The sequence below is a fragment of the Lasioglossum baleicum genome, chromosome 12 (genome assembly GCF_051020765.1).
Source record: "Lasioglossum baleicum chromosome 12, iyLasBale1, whole genome shotgun sequence".
NCBI lineage: Eukaryota > Metazoa > Arthropoda > Insecta > Hymenoptera > Halictidae > Lasioglossum > Lasioglossum baleicum.
In genome coordinates, this window is record NC_134940.1 from 747,780 (window position 1) to 760,412 (window position 12,633).

The 12,633-nt window shown below is 41.2% G+C and overlaps 1 protein-coding gene across 1 annotated transcript; it reads left to right on the plus strand.

Annotated features, from left to right (window-relative positions):
- Positions 1 to 1,815: 1,815 nt before the first annotated feature.
- Positions 1,816 to 6,644, plus strand: LOC143214205 (von Willebrand factor-like). Its single transcript, XM_076434942.1, has 9 exons — positions 1,816 to 1,852; positions 3,429 to 3,529; positions 3,631 to 3,709; positions 4,447 to 4,547; positions 4,657 to 4,735; positions 5,119 to 5,219; positions 5,319 to 5,397; positions 6,236 to 6,336; positions 6,454 to 6,644. The coding sequence occupies exons 1-9, from the start codon at positions 1,816 to 1,818 to the stop codon at positions 6,538 to 6,540; spliced, it is 765 nt and encodes a 254-aa protein (XP_076291057.1). The 3' UTR covers positions 6,541 to 6,644.
- The last annotated feature ends 5,989 nt before the right edge of the window (positions 6,645 to 12,633 follow it).

The window sequence follows — 12,633 nt, forward strand, 5'->3', positions numbered from 1 at the left end:
ACACTCATGAATGTCGTGCCCGGGTATCTTACAGTAGTTGCAAATTTTTGCAGGTGCACGAGGAACCACGTAATTATTTTCGCGGCGTTGAGGGGGAGTGTAAGTGTCGCGGCGTACGTAACGCGAGTCGTTATCTCCGTTCGATGATCGTGTGACATCACGCGGCGACTCGGAGTGGCGATTCTCACGAGATTTGTTTGTGTAGGTGTCGGTGCGCGCTTGATAGGGCGAGTTATCGCGTTGGCGATTAGGGGCCGGATCTACTCGATATGTTGTGTCGGCGCGCGACGTATTTTGATACGAGTTATTACGATAAGGGGATGGTGATCTCGAGAATCGTGAGTCACTTCGTGGATTGTTAGGGGAACCGTGTCCCGTAAATCGAACCTGTTTTTCTTCACGTCCGTGTCGCTCATATCTTTGTTTATCAAGCTCGATATCTTTATAATGAATTACGGCTTCATCGAACACGGCGCGTAATGAACGATGCTTGACTTGACGTACCTCTGGGCGTAATTTTGGAATTAATCCGCGAATGAAGCTATTTTTCGTCAACACGTCGATTTCTACCATATCCGGGTCGTCGCGGTGACAGTCTATGATCGCGGTACGCAGATCTTTCACGCGACTAATGTACTGCAAAATGTGTTCATTCGCGCGCATGTATATGTTGGCCATTTCTCCGCGGTAATGATCAATCGTATGATGTGGCCCGAAAATATCCTTCAACCGGTTCGAAATATCCGCGACTTTGTCTACTCTCTCATCTTCGATCGCGGTGTATGCGCTTCCGCGAAGTTTGCTAACGATCAATTTCGACAGCGTTTTCTCCGCGTGTCGGGGAACGAGATCGCGGGCGCGTTGGCACGCTCGCGTGAATTGCAATACGCAAATGTTCGTGCCATCAAACGAAGGAATTGATTCTATTGCGGCTTTTATAACTAGTCGCGAGTCTTCTCGCTCAGGCGAGTGATTTCTATGGGGCGGCCTAGTGTTGCTTTGGCGAGGCGTTGCCGACGGGTGCAACGGAGGGTTAACCGAGTTTTCTGATCGTTGAGAGCGCCTCGGCGGGTCCAATACGCTAAAGTCGGCTAAGACGTCCTGTGCGTCTGGCAAAATTTTTGTTTCGCCGCGTGCTACTTCTAATTCTCTCCTTTGCGCTGCTAACTCTTCGCGCTCGCGGTTCAATTCCAATCGGCATTGATCTAATTCGGCGCGTTCGTCGTCGATGTCGGCCTGGGCTCTAGCTACCTGTTCTTCGAATGTAGCGCGATTCTTCGCTACCGCTGCGCTTTCTTCGCGCATTCTACGTTCTTTCATTAACAATTGATTTCGGAGTGCTGCTAGTTCGTCCGCGGTCATTTTGGATTCATCAGTCTCCGTAGGCTTATCCTTACCGCGCGTGTTACCTGCGGGGCCGCTTGCCATCGTGTTAGCTGTCTATCCCACCGCTGCCACCAAATTGTTACGTCCCGCGATCTAAATTTGTTGCTTAAAACAACAAAGGAGCTCGCGGATCGAGACGCTAATAATTAACTCAGCTTTTGAGTCCACACGGCGAGTCTAACCGTGTCTAACTCGGGTCACGACGCTACGGGTTCCCTACAGTTTACAGATAGCACTCACCGGATCTTGACCTAGACAATAACTATACTAGCCGCCGCTCTCGTAAGATGATCCTTCCGGGCTCCGTTCGCCCTGGGTGAGTCGGGCGTGCCACGCGCTCGGCCGGCAGATAAGAAGATCGGTCTCGAGCGAGGTCGAGGGCCGGACCCTGACCTAGTCAACAGCGATACTGGTCGCCGTTCTCGTAATATGAATCCCCCAGCCTTCGTTAGTCTTGGGGAGCCGGGTAGGCAGCGTGCTCAGCTGACTGATAAGAGGATCGATCTCTGACGAGATCGATAGGCTGCAGCGAAAGTCGAACAGGTGCCCTCCAAGGAATCTGCTCCTTCTGGATCGGAACGATGCGAACTTTCCCTGTGAATGTCGTATCGCGAATGATTATCGGAACTCCGCGCACACCGATGACTCTAGTGAATTCGTCTTTGACGGCCTCTTCGCGGAAGTAGTCGCGGAGGAGCTTCTTCAATTGGTATTTACGCCCGGCGCGACGAGGCATGTGGTATCGTGCGGGTAACAAGCGTGAATTTACGTTAGTAGAAACAATAGCTGGCTTCACACAGAATCCGTAGATTGTACCGAGCTACCTGATGGGCTCTGTCACACAATATATAAAGAATCTGTGTGAAGAATGCAACGAAGGATTCGATACCACATACGACGAGTGTTAGGGAGTCGGAATAATTAGAGGTCGATTTAAATGCAAAATGTGAACTTTAATAAAAAGGAACTGAAGGAATATGCCGTTGAAGGCTACACAGAATACTTAATGTTAATAACGCAAGAACTAGAACGCGAGATTTAGAAGAGAGGGGATGACTCCAGGTGGAGTCCGGAATGGAACTGCTAAAAAGAATGGGATGCTCCATTGAGCTCCTTAGATTTGGGAGGTGTCAATGGAGTGGGTAATTAGGAGTGGGAATGGTTGGCAGGTCAGGGAGCGCTAACGCGAGGAGTAGGGATCGCTGGCGCGATGACGTACTACCGAGCGTCGCGTGGCAACAGGGACAGTTGACGGGATTGGGTTTGGAATAAGATTTATGAGTGGAATGGGAAAGGAAAATGAAAGATAGAGCGGAGAATAGGCGGTGCGTGGATCGCTTACGCACGACGGTAACATGCACTTATAACTATTATGTTCGTGTTACAATGGGTGTGTACTTATTGCTAGCAATATATATATATATATATATATATATATATATATATATATATATATATGATAATACATGATTATATAGTCTTATAACTACGCACTACGTCATCGGACGTAACACTAATATCTTATTTTTCTCTACCAACCCCTTTTAATTTGTCGAGGATAAGGATATCAAAACCGCTAAAAATATTTTATTTATAGAACTAGATCATATGTTAAAATCCTAAATATTTGAAGACATGAAAAATATGTAGTAACTCGAATTGTGTTACGTAAATACTTAAATTAGTTCAATTTTAATGTTGTCATTGTTTCGATACTTTCATTATGTCAGTAAGGGAAATTCGTTTGTAATAAGTAGACCGCGGATTTTATGCATTTATAACAAAAATGAATGGGTGTAATTTGAGACAATAAAAACATTCGACGAATTTATGAACACTGTTCTAATATTTTTAACTTATTAAGCATATTAAGAAAGAAAATAGAGTTTTATTTCGCTTCAGTTTGTTCTAATTCAGGTACAAAATTTGTATTTTGCATAAACATTCCGCTGCCTAGTAATAAGTAACAGCATCAGTCAGCTACTCAATTTTATAGAAATACGTTTCTCAGTTTCTAATCAATCATTTAACGAATTAAACAGCTAAAAACAACCAAACCTGTCCATCGAATGAGAATTGGAACGAGTGCGGAACAGCCTGTCCACCAACTTGCGACAATCCAAAACCAACAGTTTGCACGAAGGTTAGTATTCAATTCATGGGATCCATTTTGCAACTATATTTGATAGAAATACTAGCATTCGATGAACCTGGTCTAATCGCGCGCTTGCATTTCTGTTTCAGCAATGCGTTCAAGGCTGCCAATGCAATCCTGGTTTGGTGAGAAACAAATCGGGACAGTGCGTTCCTGAAAACTCGTGTCGTAAGTAAATGTTTTTATATTTTTATGAATTTTATCATTCAATATTTTGTTACGCAACATCGAAATGTAATTATTACTAAATGTTATTTAAATGTGTCGCACTACTATCTGAACATCATCTATTATTCATCCAAGGACCTACAAAAACGACCGCTAGCATTGTATGTTCTGCATTGCTGCATCTATTCATAAAATTAGGAATTTATTTGTATGTACCTCCCCTTAGCCTATAATTTTGAAATTTATTTTGTTTTTGTTAAATACAAATGCATAATTCGTTTCCCATGTCAGTATCTATCGTTGCGATTAGTTTACTCTAGAAATCTCATCGAATGCGGTACAAATCAGTTTAATAATTAAAAGCATTATGAAAATGTACAAAAAACAATAATGAACATACATTATGCTTATAAAAGCAGTTACCAACGCTCTTTTCAGAATTATTGCTACTAATATATTATTTTTCTCTACCAACCCTTTTTAATCTGTCGAGGACAAGGGTTTTTAGAACACTAAAAATATTTTATTTGCAGAACTAGGTCATATGTTAAAATCCTACGTATTTGAAGACAAGAAAAATATGTAGTAACTCGAATTGTGTTACGTAAATAATTAAATTAGGTTCAATTCTAATGTTGTCAATGTATCGATATTTTCTTTACGTCAGTGATAGATAAATGAAATTTTATAGAAATACGTTTCTCAGTTTCTAATCAATCATTTAACGAATTAAACAGCTAATAACAACCAAACCTGTCCATCGAATGAGAATTGGAACGAGTGCGGAACAGCCTGTCCACCAACTTGCGACAATCCAAAACCAACAGTTTGCACGACGGTTAGTGTTCACCTCATGGCAACTATTCTGCAACTACTTGATAGAAGTACACACCGGAAATGGCATTCGCTGAACCTGTTCTAATCGTGCGCTTGCATTTCTGTTTCAGCAATGCGTTAGAGGCTGCCAATGCAAACCTGGCTTGGTGAGAAACAAATCGGGACAATGTATTCCTCCAAACTGGTGCCGTACGTAACTGTTTATATATATTTATGGGTTTTATCACTTGCTATTATTTTATTACGCAAAATAATATATGGAGGGAAGGAATATGTTAACGTGCTCGATTTTGTTATGTATTATACATAATTAAATTACTTTGTGTATTAACATTGTCAATGTATCGAGATTTTCATTAGATCTGTAATTAGGCAAGCAGGAGCGCGATTTATTCGGGTTTATGTCAGATTCGACAATTCTTGGTTTCACAAGCCTATTTCTATGCGGAATCGCTGTTTATCATGCTAAGAAATTCATTTGTAATATATTAGTAACAATATCAGTCAGTCAGTCAATTTGATAGAAATAATTTTCTCAGTTTCTAATAAATTATTTACAACGAATTAAACAGCTAATAACAACCAAACCTGCCCATCGAATGAGAATTGGAACGAGTGCGGAACAGCCTGTCCACCAACTTGCGACAATCCGAGACCAACAATTTGCACGCTGGTTAGTGCTCAACTCATGCAAACTATTCAACAACTACTTGATAGAAATACTGGCATTCGCTGAACCTGTTCTAATCGTGCACTTGTGTTTGTGTGTCAGCAATGCGTTCAAGGGTGCCAATGCAAACCTGGTTTGGTGAGGAACAAATGGGGACAGTGCGTTCCTGAAAATTGGTGCCGTACGTAAATTCTCTGCAATTTTTATGGATCGACCTCTTGTTTTTACTCAATGTTATTTACAAAAATGTGTCGCTCCACTGTCTAGACATCATCTATCTTTAATCGAACGTTTCGTATCCGAAACTGCATAGTTGGATGTATTTGTAAAATTTGTTCTGCAATCACTTGCCATATGACCTATTTTTTCTCATTTATAACGATTTTCCTCGAATTTCTAATTTCTCGGGAAATTTAGTTGAATCCGTTGCATATCATTTGGAAAATTGATGTCTATCCCTTGGATATTATTTTTCCTATTCACTATAAATGAATAATTCGGTTCCCATGGAAACGACCTTTTTTAATCTTGTGTAGATAAGAATTTTCTAAGCACTGAAAACTTTTTAGATGGAAGACTAGGCCATATGTTAAAATCTGAAATATCTGGAAAGAAGAAAAATGTGTAGATTATGTTATGTAAATAATTGAATTAGGTTCAAATTTAATGTTGTCAACGTATCGATATTTTCGTTACGTCAGTAATATAAATTCATTTGTAAAACATTAGTAGACATTAGCGGATCTTCCTGTAAAATAAAAATTTTCTACCTGAATTGCAACAAAGTAGAGTGACATTGAAATTTATTTTCTTTCGTCAACATGATTAATAGATTGAAAACAATATAACAGTATTTTTCAATTCTTCTAATGTTGCTACTGTTTTAAATTACACCTACTCATTTTGTCAGGAAAGCATGAAATCCGCTGTCTATACATTAGTAACAACATTATTCAACCATTAAGTTTTATAGAAATACTTCTTCGAGTTTCTAATAAATTATTTAACAAATTAAACAGCTAATGGTAACCAAACCTGTCCACCGCATGAAGAGTGGAACGAATGCGGAACAACCTGTCCACCAACTTGCAAAAATCCGAATCCAGAAGTTTGCACGCTGGTTAGTATTTAAAGCCTACAATTTCAGAAACGAGAAAATTGCGATCTACTCGTGGGAACTATTAATACTGGTATTCGTTGTATCTGTTCTAACCGTGCGCTTGTATTTGTGTTTCAGCAATGCGTTAGGGGCTGCCAGTGCAAACCGGGTTTGCTGAGAAACAAATGGGGATTTTGCGTTCCGAGAAGGTGGTGTTGTGCGTAAATGTTTTTATGTTTCTACGGGTTTATCACTGAATATTTTGTTATGCAAGATCGAACTGTAATTCTTACTCAATGTTGTTTTAATTAATGTGCAATAAATATTCCGACGGACTTCACTGCGATCATTTTACATTTGGAAAGATTGCCATTCTTGTTCGTGTTACGGGCCAGGGCCGCGAGCAGCACGAGTGGCCGGCGAAGGGTTATTACCCTAGGAATATGATATAAATTTGTTAGTTAAGGAACGCGGACGAACCCAATGCGAAATTGGGGAGCCGCTAGGATTATTGACAGCGAGGACGAACCTGACGCGAAGTCAGGGAGCCTCTAGGAATGGAGTCAAACGCAGACGAACCCGATGCAAAACCGGGGAGCTGCTAGGAGGTTGTATAATAGCACAGACGAACCTGATGCGAAATCAGGGAGCTGTTAGGATGCGGACGAACCCAATGCAAAACTGGGGAGCCGCTAGGTTGGATAAATCTCTGTTCGGACAATTGGAATGTCGCGAAAGAACCTGATGGTTAATCAGGGAATTGCTAAGATAATTAGTAAGCCTCGTAACTAGTATAATTTAATTGATACAATCCGAGCGGTAAGATTGTATCATGTGGGGACGTTCAATTACTTGGTTAGGATATTGGACGATAATTATGGGTTTAATGAATTTGAGTTAATTATCAAAGAAGACAAATATATTCTTACTATAGAGTTTTGTTCTACAAGTGTATTTGTGTCGCGAATGAACTTAATTTAGAATAGGAAAGAAATTGAAAGGTGATATTACCTAAGCTAAGACGCACGGTGTTGACGCACTGGCAATGCGGGGGACTCGGAGCAACCTTGTCACTGCCTAACAGATTTTAGACCGAACTCGCGGAATCTGTACGGTTAAACTTTGATTCAAAAGGAACGAACGTCCGATCTCACTGGTAGTTGACTTCCGAGATGCAGCACGACGCGACACTATTCGTGATTACGACAGTACTAGCCCACGAGAGTAGAAATGTAAGGACTTATATAGCCCTGCAATGACGGGTGGTACTTGTCAGTACCCTTCAAGTGAACATTCGTATTTTGTCAACGACCAGTTGGTCGTGCGTACGTTTGGGCCCTAAACTAACCTAATCAGTTATGTATGTTTATCTGGAGAAAAACTCTGTTCGTTTATCTAGGACGGTTCCTGCCAGAGATGATATTGAACACCTGTTCGTCATCCGTAACATCTCCCCACCAAGAAGAAACATCGCGGTTCCCGTGATGCTTTCTCATCAGGAAGGAAACGTCCTAGATACAATAGACTTTAAGAAAAAAAAAGAAAAAAGTGGAGAGAAAAAAAAATAAAATGAAGAGAAAAAATTTTTAACGAGTGTAGTGTAGGTGTAAGTGTACTTATTGCTAGGTGGTGCTCAGGTAGAGACTGCTGTCGGTGGAGGTAGTCCTGCTCCTTAGGAGATCGTTATGCATGGTTTCCATTTGCTGCTATATTACGGATTCGGACTATATTTGTTATTAGTTCCGATAAATAGTCTCCATATGTCTTCAAAATTGTACCGGTTGGAAATGAGGTTGGCTCTCGAGCCTGTTTACCAAAAATTAATTCATATGGTGTGTAGTTGGTAGCTTCATGAACAGACGTGTTATAAGAAAACATTGCAAACGGAATTAATAAATCCCAATCCTCGTAGTTCTCCATATAGTGTTTGAGGTATTCTGTAAGAACAATATGGCTTCGCTCCAATGATCCATTAGTTTGTGGTCGGTATCCGGAGGTGGTGATTTGTTTAATCTTGAATATTTCTGACAGATTTGTCATAAGAGTTCCAATAAAGCTGGTTCCCTTATCCGTGAGTATGGCTCGAGGTGTCCCATATATTGCAATAAAATGCCGTGCAAAAGCATCTGCGATGGTGGTGGCTCGGATATTAGGTATCGCTACTGCAATACAATATTTGGTTAGATTATCCTGCATGGTGAGAATGTGTCGGTTCCCTCCAGGTGTAATTGGTAATGGTCCAACGGTATCTAATGAAATTTTGTCAAATGCGTCCAACGGTGTGTCAGTGATCAACATAGGTTGACGAGTTTTCGTTCTGACTAATTTTTGCTCCTGACAACTTTTGCATTTTCGGATGTAATCCTGAATTTCGTTGCGCATGTGTGGCCAATGAAATCTTGATCGAATGCGATTGTAGGTTTTTGTAACTCCTTTATGCCCTCCTATTAGGCTATCATGTGCTTCATGGATGATTTCCTGCCTGTCTTCTACGGAAGGTGTAGTAATAACACAGTTACATATTGTAATTTGATAAGTTGAATCTGTAAAGACTTCCTTTAATGCTTTGAAAAGTTCATCAGGCGATGATTTATGATGATCTCCGGTGGCGGATATTCGGAAAGATTTGCTCCTATTTTGTTCTAAAGCAGATTGAAGAGTTTTTAATCCATTAATTATATCCAATCCTTTTGGTTTATCATAGAAGTTATCGGAAATTACAATGCTGAAGGTTTTAAATAACCCATTGTTCGAAATTATGACCTGTCCCTTTTTCGGTCGTGCAGCTAAAAGTTCTTGCTTATTTATCAATCCCGTGTCCAGTAACAGTTTTCCTACGGGGGTTATTAGGTTGCGATCAGCTGATATGAAATGTACATAATGGTCTTCCTTTGCGGTAAGGGTGTTTGAAGAAATGCTAATCCTCTGTTTCGGTTCCGGCGGCGCTTCCAGGTCAGTTTCGGTAGAAGAACTATCGGTATCGGCGTCAACGAAAGGGTAAGGGTCGGCTGTGCGATCAGGTAGTTGCCGCGTCCTTGCTTTGCGTATTATATTGTTTGAAAATCGAATTACGTTGGGTTGCAAAATTCCACCTATTTCGGGAAATGGTACCTGCGGTATGTTGGGTACATCCTCCTGTAAATTGTTCCTATTCTCTATAACGGTGTTTTCCAGTGGCTCCTCAAACGAAATCAGATCACCAGATAAGCTCGTATTCTTATCCGTAGAAAAAATTTCAGTGGAGTTTGCTGCGGGTAAAAAATGATGTGCATTGTCCTGATCTTCGTCTGGCATCACTATCTCTTTAGATAAACTCGGAAGAGTTCTATTTATGTTAATAATTGGTGAGTGTTGAACCTTCCCCAGGGCGGGTTGTTCCGTCTCATCTGAACTGCTGCTTGTTTGTTGATATTTCGGCCGTTTTTCTCGGTCTCGATGTAGTTGTCTGACGCGTTGTCCTATTGAAACAGCGTCGACAGCTGTTTTCGGTATTTGGATTTTAAAATCGGGGTCTTTGACTTCCCTCGGGATGAGTGGTAAACAGGTGGAAGTAGGATTACGTGATAATGCATCAGCATTCTTATTTGTTTTTCCAGATTTATGGACAACCTGATAATCATATTCTAATAGTCGGAGCTTCCATTTCATGAGTCTTGATGTCGGATCTTTCACAGAATGCAGCCAAACTAATGGTCGATGATCTGTAACCAATGTGAATTTTGTTCCGTACACATACGGTCGGAAATATTTGACGGCGTATACCATTGCTAAACATTCTTTTTCCGTGGCTGAATAATTTCTCTCTGCTTTGTTGAGGCTGCGCGATGCATAAGCAATTGGCAGATCATTTCCTATTTCACCTTGACTAAGCACGGATCCAACGGCATATTCGGAGGCGTCTGTTGTAACGACGAATGGTTTGCTAAAATCTGGATATTGTAAAATAGGCTCTCGACAGAGTTCTTCACGTAACTGCTTAAAACTGTTTTCCTGTTCTTCAGTCCATTTGAATTTTTTGCCCTTTCCTAGAAGGTCAATTAAAGATTTTGCTTTTGTAGTGAAATCTGGTACGAATCTTCGGTAATATCCTACTAAACCCAAAAACTGTTGTATATTTTTCTGTGAGGTAGGCGTTGGGAAATCCTTGACAGCCTTTAATTTTCGGGGATCAGGTTTTACTCCCCGTCTTGAAATAATATGTCCAAGGTATGCAACTTCTTTTCGTAAGAATTCGCATTTATTGGTTTGAAGAGTTAAACCATGTTCTCGCAAACGGTTTAATAATTTCCTGACTTTAATGTTGTGTTCGTGTAAAGACGCAGCGTAAACCACGATATCATCCAGGTAAATGAAAACGTCCGTTCCCTGGAGTCCAGTTAATACCTGATCCATGAGGCGTTGAAAAGTAGGTGGTGCATTTTTCAAACCAAACGGCATTCGTGAAAATTCATAATGACCATTAGGGGTGGTGAAAGCTGTCTTCTGTCTGTCTTTCGGATCCATTTCTATTTGGTGAAACCCACTGGCGAGATCGAAAACGGAGAAGTATTTGGCTCCTCCGAGACGATCCAATATTTCCGTAATTTGAGGCAGTGGATATTTATCGGAAATGGTCTTCTCGTTAAGCGCACGAAAATCTATTACCATGCGCCAACGTTTGTTTCCTTGCGCATCTGGTTTTTTGGGTACAATCCACAAGGGTGAATTGTACGGAGATTTCGACGGAGTAATAATACCATCGGATAATAAGCCATTTATTTGCTTTTTTATTTCCTCTTGGTGTACAGGAGGGTAGCGATACTGTCTCGTGTTAATCGGAATCTCATCAGTTGTATGTAAGGAGTGCTTGAAATCAGATGCCTTCCCTAATTTATCTCCTGAGAGATAAAATCGATCGGGAAATTCCTTTATCAATGCGGTGATGCTACACCGTTCTTCTTTGTTCAGGTGACTCAAATTTAGCGTTTCGGAGATTCCCTGTATCCTATCTTCTTTAGTTTTGAAATTACAATGTTGACGTACCCCTGAATAAATATCTTCATCTGATGTGCTCAAAATGTCGTAAGGTTCCACGATTTGTGGCTCTATTTCTACGTCTATGGCTTCCTCGCTAGTGTTGGTTGCCATAACATGACATTTTCCTCCGTCGTTCAGGACGGCGGCTTCTCCTATGTAGAGTTGTTTGTGTGTTTTTATGCGTGGTAAATAGCCTTCTTTTATCCTTGGATTAGCTATTCTTATGGCAATCTGTTGAGATGTTCGGGCATCGATGCGATGTTTGGTCCGTACATCTGAGTCCTGCTGGTAATTTGAAAATCGAATAGGCCTGATGGGCTTATTTTTTAATACCAGTGTCCCATGGTAATAAGAAATTTCTGCTTCTTCCTGTTTTAAAAATGGGCTTCCTATAAGTCCATCTGCTTCTATTGCAAGGCGCTTCACTACGTAGAAAAACGCAGGAGCTTCGTGTATGTGAAGTATCGTAGTTCCTAGAGTGCGAATTGGATTTGTAGTAAGACCAGTTATTTCAATTTCTTCGCGTGAAACAATTTCTGCTCCTTCTCCTAAAACGTTAAGAACTACTAAATTTACGGATGCTCCACCATCAATTAGAAATTCTCCCGTGCCTGATTCCAGTTCTGGGATTTTGATTTTGATTCGTGGTGCTGGAGCTTCCTTGATGAGGGTTTTTCCTCGAAGCGGACAGTTCTTTGGCGAACTTCTTTGTTTTCGCTCATCGTGTCGCCTGTACGGTGAGCGCGATCGAAGTTTAAAGATTTGTTCGATTCCACGGACGAATCTCGCGAATATCTTTGGAATCGCGGACTACGCGGTCGATTTTTGCAGAATTTTCCATCGTGTCCGGATGTTCCGCAATGCCAACAATACGATTTTGACATGCGATTCCTATCGGAATTTTTAAAAATTGTATACCGTTTCTCTCCGTCTCTCACAATTGACGAATCCGAACGGTTGGAGGGGGTACCGGAGGGGCTCCTGTGACGCAAGGTCCAGGCAGACGCTCGTCCTTCTCTTTCCTCCTCAAAACCAGATGGTCTCGTGCGTTGATCCCTGTGTCGGTCATATTTGCTTGGAGATAAGGGATATGACACTTCACGATCGCGGTAGCGAGAGTCCTGGTCATATGAATCTCGGCGGGACCACCTTGATGGTGATTCACTCCGAGGCGACTGTCGTCGATTCCTTAATCTTTTATCTATCTGTAGCACGGCGTCGTAAGCATCCTCCAGATTTTTTATATCCTTCAAGATAGCCGACACCTTCAGGGAAATCCGATCCGGTAATCCATCGATGAAG